Genomic DNA, 14,017 nt, shown 5'->3' on the forward strand with positions numbered 1-14,017 from the left:
CCTAGATGGTTATTAGTACAAAGTCACGTAGATGGTTATTAGTACAAAGTCACGTAGATGGTTATTAGTACAAAGTCACGTAGACGGTTATTAGTACAAAGTCACGTAGGTGGTTATTAGTACAAAGTCACGTAGATGGTTATTAGTACAACGTCACGTAGATGGTTATTAGTACAAAGTCACATAGATGGTTATTAGTACAAAGTCACGTAGATGGTTATTTGTACAAAGTCACGTAGATGGTTATTAGTACAAAGTCACGTAGATGGTTATTAGTACAAAGTCACGTAGGTGGTTATTAGTACAAATTCACGTAGGTGGTTATTAGTACAAAGTCACCTAGATGGTTATTAGTACAAAGTCACGTAGATGGTTATTAGTACAAAGTCACGTAGATGGTTATTAGTACAAAGTCACGTAGATGGTTATTAGTACAAAGTCACGTAGATGGTTATTAGTACAAAGTCACGTAGATGGTTATTAGTACAAAGTCACGTAGATGGTTATTAGTACAAAGTCACGTAGGTGGTTATTAGTACAAAGTGACGTAGGTGGTTATGAGTACAAAGTCACGTAGATGGTTATTAGTACAAAGTCACGTAGATGGTTATTAGTACAAAGTCACGTAGATGGTTATTAGTACAAAGTCACGTAGATGGTTATTAGTACAAAGTCACATAGATGGTTATTAGTACAAAGTCACGTAGATGGTTATTAGTATAAAGTCACGTAGATGGTTATTAGTACAAAGTCACGTAGATGGTTATTAGTACAAAGTCACGTAGGTGGTTATTAGTACAAAGTCACGTAGATGGTTATTAGTACAAAGTCACGTAGATGGTTATTAGTACAAAGTCACGTAGATGGTTATTAGTACAAAGTCACGTAGGTGGTTATTAGTACAAAGTCTCGTAGATGGTGATTTGTACAAAGTCTCGTAGATGGTTATTAGTACAAAGTCACGTAGATGGTGATTAGTACAAAGTCACGTAGATGGTTATTAGTACAAAGTCACGTAGATGGTTATTAGTACAAAGTCACGTAGATGGTTATTAGTACAAAGTCACGTAGATGGTTATTAGTACAAAGTCACGTAGGTGGTTATTAGTACAAAGTCACGTAGATGGTTATTAGTACAAAGTCACGTAGATGGTTATTAGTACAAAGTCACGTAGATGGTTATTAGTACAAAGTCACGTATATGGTTATTAGTACAACGTCACGTAGATGGTTATTAGTACAAAGTCACGTAGATGGTTATTAGTACAAAGTCACGTAGATGGTTATTAGTACAGAGTCACGTAGATGGTTATTAGTACAAAGTCACATAGATGGTTATTAGTACAAAGTCACATAGATGGTTATTAGTACAAAGTCACGTAGATGGTTATTAGTACAAAGTCACGTAGATGGTTATTAGTACAAAGTCACGTAGATGGTTATCAGTACAACGTCACGTAGATGGTTATTAGTACAATGTCACGTAGATGGTTATTAGTACAAAGTCACGTAGATGGTTATTAGTACAAAGTCTCGTAGATGGTTATTAGTACAAAGTCACGTAGATGGTTATTAGTACAAAGTCACGTAGATGGTTATTAGTACAAAGTCACGTAGATGGTTATTAGTACAAAGTCACGTAGATGGTTATTAGTACAAAGTCACGTAGATGGTTATTAGTACAAAGTCACGTAGATGGTTATTAGTACAAAGTCACGTAGATGGTTATTAGTACAAAGTGACGTAGGTGGTTATTAGTACAAAGTGACGTAGGTGGTTATGAGTACAAAGTCACGTAGATGGTTATTACTGCAAAGTCACGTAGATGGTTATTAGTACAAAGTCACGTAGATGGTTATTAGTACAAAGTCACGTAGATGGTTATTAGTACAAAGTCACGTAGATGGTTTTTAGTACAAAGTCACGTAGATGGTTATTAGTATAAAGTCACGTAGATGGTTATTAGTACAAAGTCACGTAGATGGTTATTAGTACAAAGTCACGTTGATGGTTATTAGTACAAAGTCACGTAGATGGTTATTAGTACAAAGTCACGTAGGTGGTTATTAGTACAAAGTCACGTAGATGGTTATTAGTACAAAGTCACGTAGATGGTTATTAGTACAAAGTCACGTAGATGGTTATTAGTACAAAGTCACGTAGGTGGTTATTAGTACAAAGTCACGTAGGTGGTTATTAGTACAAAGTCACGTAGATGGTTATTAGTACAAAGTCACGTAGATGGTTATTAGTACAAAGTCACGTAGATGGTTATTAGTACAAAGTCACGTAGGTGGTTATTAGTACAAAGTCTCGTAGATGGTGATTAGTACAAAGTCTCGTAGATGGTTATTAGTACAAAGTCACGTAGATGGTGATTAGTACAAAGTCACGTAGATGGTTATTAGTACAAAGTCACGTAGATGGTTATTAGTACAAAGTCACGTAGATGGTTATTAGTACAAAGTCACGTAGATGGTTATTAGTACAAAGTCACGTAGGTGGTTATTAGTACAAAGTCACGTAGATGGTTATTAGTACAAAGTCACGTAGATGGTTATTAGTACAAAGTCACGTAGATGGTTATTAGTACAAAGTCACGTAGATGGTTATTAGTACAAAGTCACGTAGATGGTTATTAGTACAAAGTCACATAGATGGTTATTAGTACAAAGTCACGTAGATGGTTATTAGTACAAAGTCACGTAGATGGTTATTAGTACAAAGTCACGTAGATGGTTATTAGTACAAAGTCACGTAGATGGTTATTAGTACAAAGTCACGTAGATGGTTATTAGTACAAAGTCACGTAGATGGTTATTAGTACAAAGTCACGTAGATGGTTATTAGTACAAAGTCACGTAGGTGGTTATTAGTACAAAGTCTCGTAGATGGTGATTAGTACAAAGTCTCGTAGATGGTTATTAGTACAAAGTCACGTAGATGGTTATTAGTACAAAGTCACGTAGGTGGTTATTAGTACAAAGTCACGTAGGTGGTTATTAGTACAAAGTCACGTAGATGGTTATTAGTACAAAGTCACGTAGATGGTTATTAGTACAAAGTCACGTAGATGGTTATTAGTACAAAGTCACGTAGGTGGTTATTAGTACAAAGTCTCGTAGATGGTGATTAGTACAAAGTCTCGTAGATGGTTATTAGTACAAAGTCACGTAGATGGTGATTAGTACAAAGTCACGTAGATGGTTATTAGTACAAAGTCACGTAGATGGTTATTAGTACAAAGTCACGTAGATGGTTATTAGTACAAAGTCACGTAGATGGTTATTAGTACAAAGTCACGTAGGTGGTTATTAGTACAAAGTCACGTAGATGGTTATTAGTACAAAGTCACGTAGATGGTTATTAGTACAAAGTCACGTAGATGGTTATTAGTACAAAGTCACGTAGATGGTTATTAGTACAAAGTCACGTAGATGGTTATTAGTACAAAGTCACATAGATGGTTATTAGTACAAAGTCACGTAGATGGTTATTAGTACAAAGTCACGTAGATGGTTATTAGTACAAAGTCACGTAGATGGTTATTAGTACAAAGTCACGTAGATGGTTATTAGTACAAAGTCACGTAGATGGTTATTAGTACAAAGTCACGTAGATGGTTATTAGTACAACGTCACGTAGATGGTTATTAGTACAAAGTCACGTAGATGGTTATTAGTACAAAGTCACGTAGATGGTTATTAGTACAAAGTCACGTAGATGGTTATTAGTACAAAGTCACGTAGATGGTTATTAGTACAAAGTCACGTAGATGGTTATTAGTACAAAGTCACGTAGATGGTTATTAGTACAAAGTCACGTAGATGGTTATTAGTACAAAGTCACGTAGATGGTTATTAGTACAAAGTCACGTAGGTGGTTATTAGTACAAAGTGACGTAGGTGGTTATGAGTACAAAGTCACGTAGATGGTTATTAGTACAAAGTCACGTAGATGGTTATTAGTACAAAGTCACGTAGATGGTTATTAGTACAAAGTCACGTAGATGGTTATTAGTACAAAGTCACATAGATGGTTATTAGTACAAAGTCACGTAGATGGTTATTAGTATAAAGTCACGTAGATGGTTATTAGTACAAAGTCACGTAGATGGTTATTAGTACAAAGTCACGTTGATGGTTATTAGTACAAAGTCACGTAGATGGTTATTAGTACAAAGTCACGTAGGTGGTTATTAGTACAAAGTCACGTAGATGGTTATTAGTACAAAGTCACGTAGATGGTTATTAGTACAAAGTCACGTAGATGGTTATTAGTACAAAGTCACGTAGGTGGTTATTAGTACAAAGTCACGTAGGTGGTTATTAGTACAAAGTCACGTAGATGGTTATTAGTACAAAGTCACGTAGATGGTTATTAGTACAAAGTCACGTAGATGGTTATTAGTACAAAGTCACGTAGGTGGTTATTAGTACAAAGTCTCGTAGATGGTGATTTGTACAAAGTCTCGTAGATGGTTATTAGTACAAAGTCACGTAGATGGTGATTAGTACAAAGTCACGTAGATGGTTATTAGTACAAAGTCACGTAGATGGTTATTAGTACAAAGTCACGTAGATGGTTATTAGTACAAAGTCACGTAGATGGTTATTAGTACAAAGTCACGTAGGTGGTTATTAGTACAAAGTCACGTAGATGGTTATTAGTACAAAGTCACGTAGATGGTTATTAGTACAAAGTCACGTAGATGGTTATTAGTACAAAGTCACGTAGATGGTTATTAGTACAACGTCACGTAGATGGTTATTAGTACAAAGTCACGTAGATGGTTATTAGTACAAAGTCACGTAGATGGTTATTAGTACAAAGTCACGTAGATGGTTATTAGTACAAAGTCACATAGATGGTTATTAGTACAAAGTCACATAGATGGTTATTAGTACAAAGTCACGTAGATGGTTATTAGTACAAAGTCACGTAGATGGTTATTAGTACAAAGTCACGTAGATGGTTATTAGTACAACGTCACGTAGATGGTTATTAGTACAATGTCACGTAGATGGTTATTAGTACAAAGTCACGTAGATGGTTATTAGTACAAAGTCTCGTAGATGGTTATTAGTACAAAGTCACGTAGATGGTTATTAGTACAAAGTCACGTAGATGGTTATTAGTACAAAGTCACGTAGATGGTTATTAGTACAAAGTCACGTAGATGGTTATTAGTACAAAGTCACGTAGATGGTTATTAGTACAAAGTCACGTAGATGGTTATTAGTACAAAGTCACGTAGGTGGTTATTAGTACAAAGTGACGTAGGTGGTTATTAGTACAAAGTGACGTAGGTGGTTATGAGTACAAAGTCACGTAGATGGTTATTACTGCAAAGTCACGTAGATGGTTATTAGTACAAAGTCACGTAGATGGTTATTAGTACAAAGTCACGTAGATGGTTATTAGTACAAAGTCACGTAGATGGTTATTAGTACAAAGTCACGTAGATGGTTATTAGTATAAAGTCACGTAGATGGTTATTAGTACAAAGTCACGTAGATGGTTATTAGTACAAAGTCACGTTGATGGTTATTAGTACAAAGTCACGTAGATGGTTATTAGTACAAAGTCACGTAGGTGGTTATTAGTACAAAGTCACGTAGATGGTTATTAGTACAAAGTCACGTAGATGGTTATTAGTACAAAGTCACGTAGATGGTTATTAGTACAAAGTCACGTAGGTGGTTATTAGTACAAAGTCACGTAGGTGGTTATTAGTACAAAGTCACGTAGATGGTTATTAGTACAAAGTCACGTAGATGGTTATTAGTACAAAGTCGCGTAGATGGTTATTAGTACAAAGTCACGTAGGTGGTTATTAGTACAAAGTCTCGTAGATGGTGATTAGTACAAAGTCTCATAGATGGTTATTAGTACAAAGTCACGTAGATGGTGATTAGTACAAAGTCACGTAGATGGTTATTAGTACAAAGTCACGTAGATGGTTATTAGTACAAAGTCACGTAGATGGTTATTAGTACAAAGTCACGTAGATGGTTATTAGTACAAAGTCACGTAGGTGGTTATTAGTACAAAGTCACGTAGATGGTTATTAGTACAAAGTCACGTAGATGGTTATTAGTACAAAGTCACGTAGATGGTTATTAGTACAAAGTCACGTAGATGGTTATTAGTACAAAGTCACGTAGATGGTTATTAGTACAAAGTCACATAGATGGTTATTAGTACAAAGTCACGTAGATGGTTATTAGTACAAAGTCACGTAGATGGTTATTAGTACAAAGTCACGTAGATGGTTATTAGTACAAAGTCACGTAGATCGTTATTAGTACAAAGTCACGTAGATGGTTATTAGTACAACGTCACGTAGATGGTTATTAGTACAAAGTCACATAGATGGTTATTAGTACAAAGTCACGTAGATGGTTATTAGTACAAAGTCACGTAGATGGTTATTAGTACAAAGTCACGTAGATGGTTATTAGTACAACGTCACGTAGATGGTTATTAGTACAAAGTCACGTAGGTGGTTATTAGTACAAAGTCACGTAGATGGTTATTAGTACAAAGTCACGTAGATGGTTATTAGTACAAAGTCACGTAGGTGGTTATTAGTACAAAGTCACCTAGATGGTTATTAGTACAAAGTCACGTAGATGGTTATTAGTACAAAGTCACGTAGATGGTTATTAGTACAAAGTCACCTAGATGGTTATTAGTACAAAGTCTCGTAGGTGGTTATTCTTTGAACCTATCTCCGTGAATTTACGGAAAGACCCCAACAAAGATGAATGCCCGAAGTCGTGAAAGTTTAAAGTCGTTCACCGCTTGGTCACTTGTCGCTTGTTTGGATGGTGGTTCCCAGTCAGATGGCCTGGCTCCGCCCCCTTTGTGGCCTGGTCACGCCCCCTTGTGGCCTGGCTCCACCCCCGTGTGGCCTGGCTACGCCCCCTTGTGGCCTGGCAACGCCCCCTTGTGGCCTGGCTGCGCCTGCCTTGTGGCCTGGCAACGCCCCCTTGTGGCCTGGCAACGCCCCCTTGTGGCCTGGCAACGCCCCTTTGTGGCCTGGCTACGCCCCCTTGTGGCCTGGCTACGCCCCCTTGTGGCCTGGCTACGCCCCCTTGCGGCTGATTGACGTCAGCAAGGCCTGGTGGTTGTTGTTGTGGTAGTTGTTCATGTTGTAGTTGTTGTTGTAGTTGTTCATGTGGTTGTTGTTGTGGTTGTTGTTGTGGTTGATGCGGATGTTGTTGCGGTGGTTGATGTGGTTGTGGTTGTTAATGTTGTGGTTGTTGTTGTGGTTGTTGATGTGGTTGTTGTTGTATTGGTTGTAGTTGTTAATGTTGTGGTTGTTGTTGTGGTTGTTGATGTGGTTGTTGTTGTAGTAGTTGTAGTTGTTAATGTTGTGGTTGTTGATGTGGTTGTCGTTGTGGTTGATGCGGTTGTTGTAGTGGTTGTAGTTGTTAATGTTATGGTTGTTGTGGTTGATGTGGTTGTGGTTGTTAATGTTGTGGTTGTTGTGGTTGTTAATGTGGTTGTTGTGGTGGTTGTTAATATTGTTGTAGTGGTTGATGTGGTTGTTGTTGTGGTGGTTGATGTCGTTGTTGTTGTGGTGGTTGATGTTGTTGTATTGTTGTTGTGGTGGTGGGTGATGTGGTTGTTGTTGTGTTGTTGTTATGGTGGTGGTTGATGTGGTTGTTGTGTTGTTGTTGTGGTGGTTGTAGTTAATATTGTTGTGGTGTTTGATGTGGTTGTTGTTGTTGTTGTGGTGGTTGATGTGGTTGTTGTTGTGTTGTTGTTGTTGTGTTGTTGTTGTGGTGGAGGTTGTAGTTAATAGTTGTGGTGGTTTATGTGGATGTTGTTGTGTTGTTGTTGTAGTTAATAGTTGTTGTTGTGTTGTTGTTGTGGTGGTGATTGTTGTTGTGTTGTTGTTGTTGTGGTTGTTGTTGTTGATGTGGTTGTTGTGGTTGTTGTTGTGGTTGTTGTTGATGTGGTTGTTGTGGTTGTTGTTGATGTTGTTGTTGTGGTAGTTGATGTGGTTGTTGTTGTTGTTGTAGTTGATGTGGTTGTTGTGGTTGTTGTTGTGGTAGTTGATGTGGTTGTTGTTGTTGTTGTGGTAGTTGATGTGGTTGTTGTTGTGTTGTTGTTGTTGTAGTTGATGTGGTTGTTGTGGTTGTTGTTGTTGTGGTAGTTGATGTGGTTGTTGTTGTTGTGGTTGTTGATGTGGTTGTTGATGTGGTTGTTGTTGTTGTTGTGGTAGTTGATGTGGTCGTTGTTGTGTGGTTGTTGTTGTGTTGTTGTGATTGTGGTGTGATTTGGTGGTTGTTGTTGTGGTGTGTGGTGTGGTGGTGTTGTGGTTGTTGTGGTTGTGGTGTAGTTGTGTTGTTGTTGTGTGATGTTGTTGTGTGTAGTGTTGTTGTTGGATGTTGTGTTGTTGTTGTGTTGTTGTTGTTGTGGTTGTTGTTGTTGTTGTTGTTGTGGTTGTTGTTGTTGTTGTGGTTGTTGTTGTTGTGGTAGTTGATGTGGTTGTGGGGGTAGTTGATGTTGTTGTGGTTGTTGTTGTTGATGTTGATGTTGTTGTAGTGATTGTTGTTGTTGTTGATGTTGTTGATGTAGTGATTGTTGTGTTGTTGTTGTGGTTGTTGTTGTTTTATTGTTGTTGTTGTGGTTGTTGTTGTTGTGGTTGTTGTTGTGGTTGTTGTTGTGGTAGTTGATGTGGTTGTTGTTGTTGTGTTGTTGTTGTTGATGTGTTTGTTGTTGTGTTGTGGTTGTGGTGGTGGTTGTTGATGTAGTGATTGTTGTTGTGGTTGTTGTTGTTGTTGTGTTTGTAGCTGTACCAGCAGGGCCGTCTCTGCCAGCTGGGTGGGGAGTTTTGTGAGTTGGACGTCTTCACCAAAGTGCTGAGGGCGTCCGACAAGAGGTGAGACATCGCTCACCACTCACCACTCACTCACCAATTACTCACCACTCACTCACCACTCACTCACTCACCAATTACTCACCACTCACTCACCACTCACTCAGCACTCACCACTCACTCAGCACCCACTCACCCACTCACTCACTACTCACTCACTCAGCACTCACCACTCACTCACTCACTCACCCACTCACTCACTCATCAATCACTCACCAATTACTCACCACTCACTCACCACTCACTCACCACTCACTCACTCACCACTCACTCACCACTCGCTTACCACTTACTCATCACTCACTCAGCACTCACTCACCACTCACTCACCACTCACTCACCACTTACTCACTCAGCACTCACTCACCACTCACTCACTCATTCACTACTCACTCACTCACCACTCACTCACCACTTACTCACTCAGCACTCACTCACCACTCACTCATCACCCACTCACCACTCACTCACTCAGCACTCACTCACCACTCACTCAGCACCCACTCACCACTCACGCACCACTCACCACTTACTCATCACTCACTCATCACTCACTCAGCACTCACTCACCACTCACCCACTCACTCACTACTCACTCACTCAGCACTCACTCACCACTCACTCACCACTTACTCACTCAGCACTCACTCACCACTCACTCATCACCCACTCACCACTCACTCACCACTTACTCACCCACTTAGTGTGTGTGTGTCTATCTGTGTGTGTGTGTGTCTGTCTGTGGGACTACCTGTGTGTGTGTCTATCTGTGTGTGTCTGTGTGTGTGTCTATCTGTGTGTGTCTCTGTGTCTATCTGTGTGTGTGTCTATCTGTGTGTGTGTCTATCTGTGTCTACCTGTGTGTGTGTGTGTCTATCTGTGTCTTTGTGTGTGTCTATCTGTGTGTGTGTCTATCTGAGTGTGTCTCTGTGTCTATCTGTGTGTCTATCTGTGTGTGTCTCTGTGTGTGTCTATCTGTGTCTCTGTGTGTGTGTCTATCTGTGTCTCTGTGTGTGTGTCTCTGTGTGTGTTTCTATCTGTGTGTGTCAATCGGTGATGGGGCAGTTGTGGAGAGTTTCCCATACCTGGGCAGTGTGCTCATTACCGGCTCTGGTTTAACGGCAGAGGTTTCACTCCAAATCAGTCGAGCGACAATACTTTTTCATCGGTTGCGTAACGCTGAGTGGAAGCTACCTGGTCTGTCGCTCCGCACGAAGCTTCAGGTTTTCTCGGCCATGATGTCACCGCCACTTAGTGGTGAATGGTGGTTGTTGTTGTGTCTATCTGTGTGTGTGTCTATCTCTGTGTTTGTGTGTGTGTCTATCTGTGTGTGTCTGTGTTTGTGTCTATCTGTGTGTGTGTCTATCTGTGTGTGTCTGTGTGTGTGTCTATCTCTGTCTATCTCTGTGTTTATCTGTGTTTGTGTCTATCTGTGTGTGTGTCTATCTGTGTGTGTGTCTATCTGTGTGTGTGTCTAACTGTGTGTGTCTCTGTGTTTGTGTCTATCTGTGTGTTTATCTGTGTGTGTCTGTGTGTGTCTGTGTGTGTGTTTATCTGTGTGTGTGTTTATCTGTGTGTGTGTCTATCTGTGTGTGTCTATCTGTGTGTGTATATCTGTGTGTGTCTATCTGTCTGTGTCTACCTCTGTGTTTATCTGTGTGTGTGTCTATCTGTGTGTGTCTATCTGTGTGTGTCTACCTCTGTGTTTATCTGTGTGTGTCTATCTGTGTGTGTCTATCTGTGTGTGTCTATCTGTGTGTGTCTGTGTGTGTGTATCTGTGTGTGTGTGTCTGTGTGTCTATCAGTGTGTGTGTCTATCTGTGTGTGTGTCTATCTGTGTGTGTGTCTATCTGTGTGTGTCTGTGTGTGTCTATCTGTGTGTCTATCTGTGTGTCTATCTGTGTGTGTCTATCTGTGTGTGTCTATCTGTGTGTGTCTATCTGTGTGTGTCTATCTGTGTGTGTGTCTATCTGTGTGTGTGTCTATCTGTGTGTGTCTGTGTGTGTGTGTCTACCTCTGTGTTTATCTGTGTGTGTGTCTATCTGTGTGTGTGTCTATCTGTGTGTGTCTATCTGTGTGTGTGTCTGTGTGTTTATCTGTGTGTGTGTCTATCTGTGTGTGTCTCTGTGTGTGTGTCTGTGTGTGTGTCTACCTGTGTGTGTCTATCTCTGTGTTTATCTGTGTGTGTGTCTATCTCTGTGTGTGTGTCTACCTCTGTGTTTATCTGTGTGTGGTGTGTCTCTCTCCCCCTTAGACACCTGCTACACCACTGCTTCCAGGCCCTCATGGACCATGGGGTCCGTGTCTCCTCCGTCTTGGCCCAAGCCTTCAGCCGCCGCTGCGGCTGCCTGCAACCGACAGCCACCGCCGCTCACGACAAAGCCATCAGCCTGGCCGCCTCGCTCGGTTAGACAGCTCTAGTTAGACAACTCTAGTTAGACAACTCTACATAGACACTCTACATAGATAGACAAAAGCCATCAGCCTGGCCTCCTCTCTCGGTCAGACAACACTCACTGTAGATAGACACGCAGATCGACACACAGATAGACACACACAGATAGACACACACAGATAGACACACACACACAGATAGAGACACGGGCAACGCTGTCATGGGCAGTGCCGTGGAGGAAGGGCCAATTCCGATTGGCCTCTCCCCTCATGGCGTCTGTGACCACCACAGCGGCTAAATGGGGGCTTTGGATGGGTGCGAGGGGCTGGTAACCCCTCCACCTTCAATTAATTACCACTCAACCACGACTGAAATATCTAACTAATAAGCTTGTGCCGGAGGCCCCGGGGGGACAGGCGTCTATGACGTCTTCTGGCCAAACCCCAATTGGCGGAGCCAGGAGATTGAATCTCTACCCTCGGGGCTCCTCCAGAAACAACGAAAAGCCACTACGGATGGCCACGTGGAATGTTCGAACGCTCACTGCGGAGGAGAGGCTGCCACTCCTCTGTCGGGAGCTGGACCGGTACCGCCTGGATCTCTGTGGCATTCAGGACGTCTGGTGGACCGGCTCTGGCTCCTGCCACCATGAGGGGTGGACAGTCCTCTACTCGGGGCAGGAGACTGCCAAACAACAGGGTGTGACTCTTCTTCTGAATAAAATAATGAAGGGGGCGTGGGAGCGTGGCTGTGAGGTGTGGGAAGCTGTAAGCCCCAGGCTACTTTATGCTCGCCTTCCCATCAACCGGAGGCGAGGAGTGGTGGTCGTGGTTACTTATGCCCCCACCAAAGACGAACATCCGTGGATGGATGCAGGCAAGGCCGATGAGTCAGATGCCATCTATGACCTGTCACAGGTGCTAGCTAAAGTGGACCCTCATGATAGTCATCTTGTTGGGTGACTTTAATGCCCGAGTTGGTCATGATGCTGGCACCTGGTCTGGAGTAATTGGAAGGCATGGGCCAGATCAGCTCAATAACAACGACAGGAGGCTGCTAGATTTTTGTGCAGCCCATGGGCTTGTAATTACCAACACGCTGTTCCGGCATCGGCGCATCCACACAACATCATGGATGCATGCCGGGTCCAAGCAAGAACATCTGCTGGACTACATAGTGCCTGCCATTCTTCTACTCTGGTGGTAGTTGTACACCCATTCAAACCCTTAGTGGCATGGTCTCAGCTAGCTGATGAAAGTTGCAAGCGAGAATTTCATCATTGCTTGCGGCTGGGGTTGGCATCGTCCCCCACGCTTCCTGATGTCGAGGGGAAATGGGCGAGGTTTAGGACTGTGGCTCATGTAGCTGCAATGGCTGCTTTGGGTACGCGGTCCAGACCTCCCCAGAGACCCTGGCTGACAGAGGAATTGTTCAAGCTGACTGAGAAAAAGCGACAGGCCCACTGTCATCGTCTACAGCATCCCACGTCGGAGAATGAGGAGGCTTACCGCAGCCTTCGCTCGGAGGTTCGGAGAGCCGTGAGGCGCTGCAAGGATGGGTGGTGGTCGCGGGTTGCTGAGGAGATGGAGTCTGCCTCAGTGGCCCGCGATCACAAATCGCTCTTTAACTCCATCAAAAAAGTAACCTGCAGCACCACACCTATTACTATCATTAGGGGAAAGAACGGTGATCCAATCTCCGACCCCCAGGAACAGGTTTGCAGATTTGCTGAGCATTTCTGTGAGATCCTGGGGGAGGGGAAATCCCTCAGCCAGGAAAACATCGTGGCACAAAGTGTTATGACCCTGCTGAGGCTGCGGTGCCTCAAATATTGGAGGAGGAAGCCACCCCCTGTGAGTGGCTGGCTGAGGTGCCATCTGTTGAGGAAGTACTGAAGGCGATTCAGAGTCTGAGACCAGGAACGGCACCGGGCAGAGATGATCTCCCAAGCGAAATGCTGAGGGAGGGTGGCGTTTGTGCACAGACTGCCCTACATGACATCATAATAACAGTCTGGACTTCTGGACGGGTTCCACAGGATTGGAAGGATGCCCTGGTGGTCCTCCTTTTTAAGAAGGGGGACCTCACAGACTGTAACAACTACAGGGGCATCTCACTCCTCAGTGTGATGGGAAAGGTCCTGGCAAGAATTATTCAGTATCGCCAGGCACGCTGAGGAGAGGCTTGCGGAGCCCCAATGCGGTTTCAGGAAAGGGCGGTCCTGCACAGATGCCATATTTTCTGTCCGTCTGCTACAGCAGAGGTATAGGGAATTCCAGCAAGACCTACATCTCTGCTTTATTGACCTGGTCAAGGCCTATGATATCATCAATAGGCCTGGGCTCTGGGGTGTTCTTCGTGCTTTTGGAGTACCTGACCCTCTGCTCACGATCATTAAGGACCTTCATGATGGTGAGCGGACCCGGGTAAAACTACGTGGCCGGGAGTCGGAGCCATTCACTCTACACCTTGGGGTGCAACAGGGATGTCCTCTGGCTCCCACATTATTTGACATCTATTTTGACCACGTAGTTCGTGAAGCCTTCAATGGCTGTACCGGAGGAATTTCCATTTGGTACAGATACAATGGGAGGCTGATCGATGCCCGGGTGCGGTCAAGGAATGGCTCCCTATTGCTCAACCACGTTATGTATGCTGATGATCTGGTGATAGCTGCTCACTCAGAGGAGGAGTTGGAGGCGCTGCTGTTGAACCTGGAGCTTGCCACT

At 42.7% G+C, this 14,017-nt stretch overlaps 1 protein-coding gene across 2 annotated transcripts in view; it reads left to right on the forward strand.

The window, feature by feature from the left end:
- The window catches only part of APPBP2 (amyloid beta precursor protein binding protein 2), a 106,539-nt gene that overhangs the window by 38,213 nt on the left and 54,309 nt on the right, over positions 1 to 14,017 (forward strand). For both annotated transcript variants that reach the window (XM_076063351.1, XM_076063352.1), the window contains exons 3-4: positions 8,808 to 8,896; positions 11,148 to 11,299. In XM_076063351.1, the coding sequence (XP_075919466.1) occupies positions 8,808 to 8,896; positions 11,148 to 11,299 (241 nt within the window). The remainder of the gene's footprint in view (positions 1 to 8,807; positions 8,897 to 11,147; positions 11,300 to 14,017) is intronic.

The sequence above is a fragment of the Petromyzon marinus genome, unplaced genomic scaffold (assembly GCF_048934315.1).
Source record: "Petromyzon marinus isolate PM22_M1 ecotype Great Lakes invasive population unplaced genomic scaffold, UKy_Petmar_22M1.pri1.0 PM_Scaffold_102, whole genome shotgun sequence".
In the NCBI taxonomy this organism is placed as follows: Eukaryota; Metazoa; Chordata; class Hyperoartia; order Petromyzontiformes; family Petromyzontidae; genus Petromyzon; species Petromyzon marinus.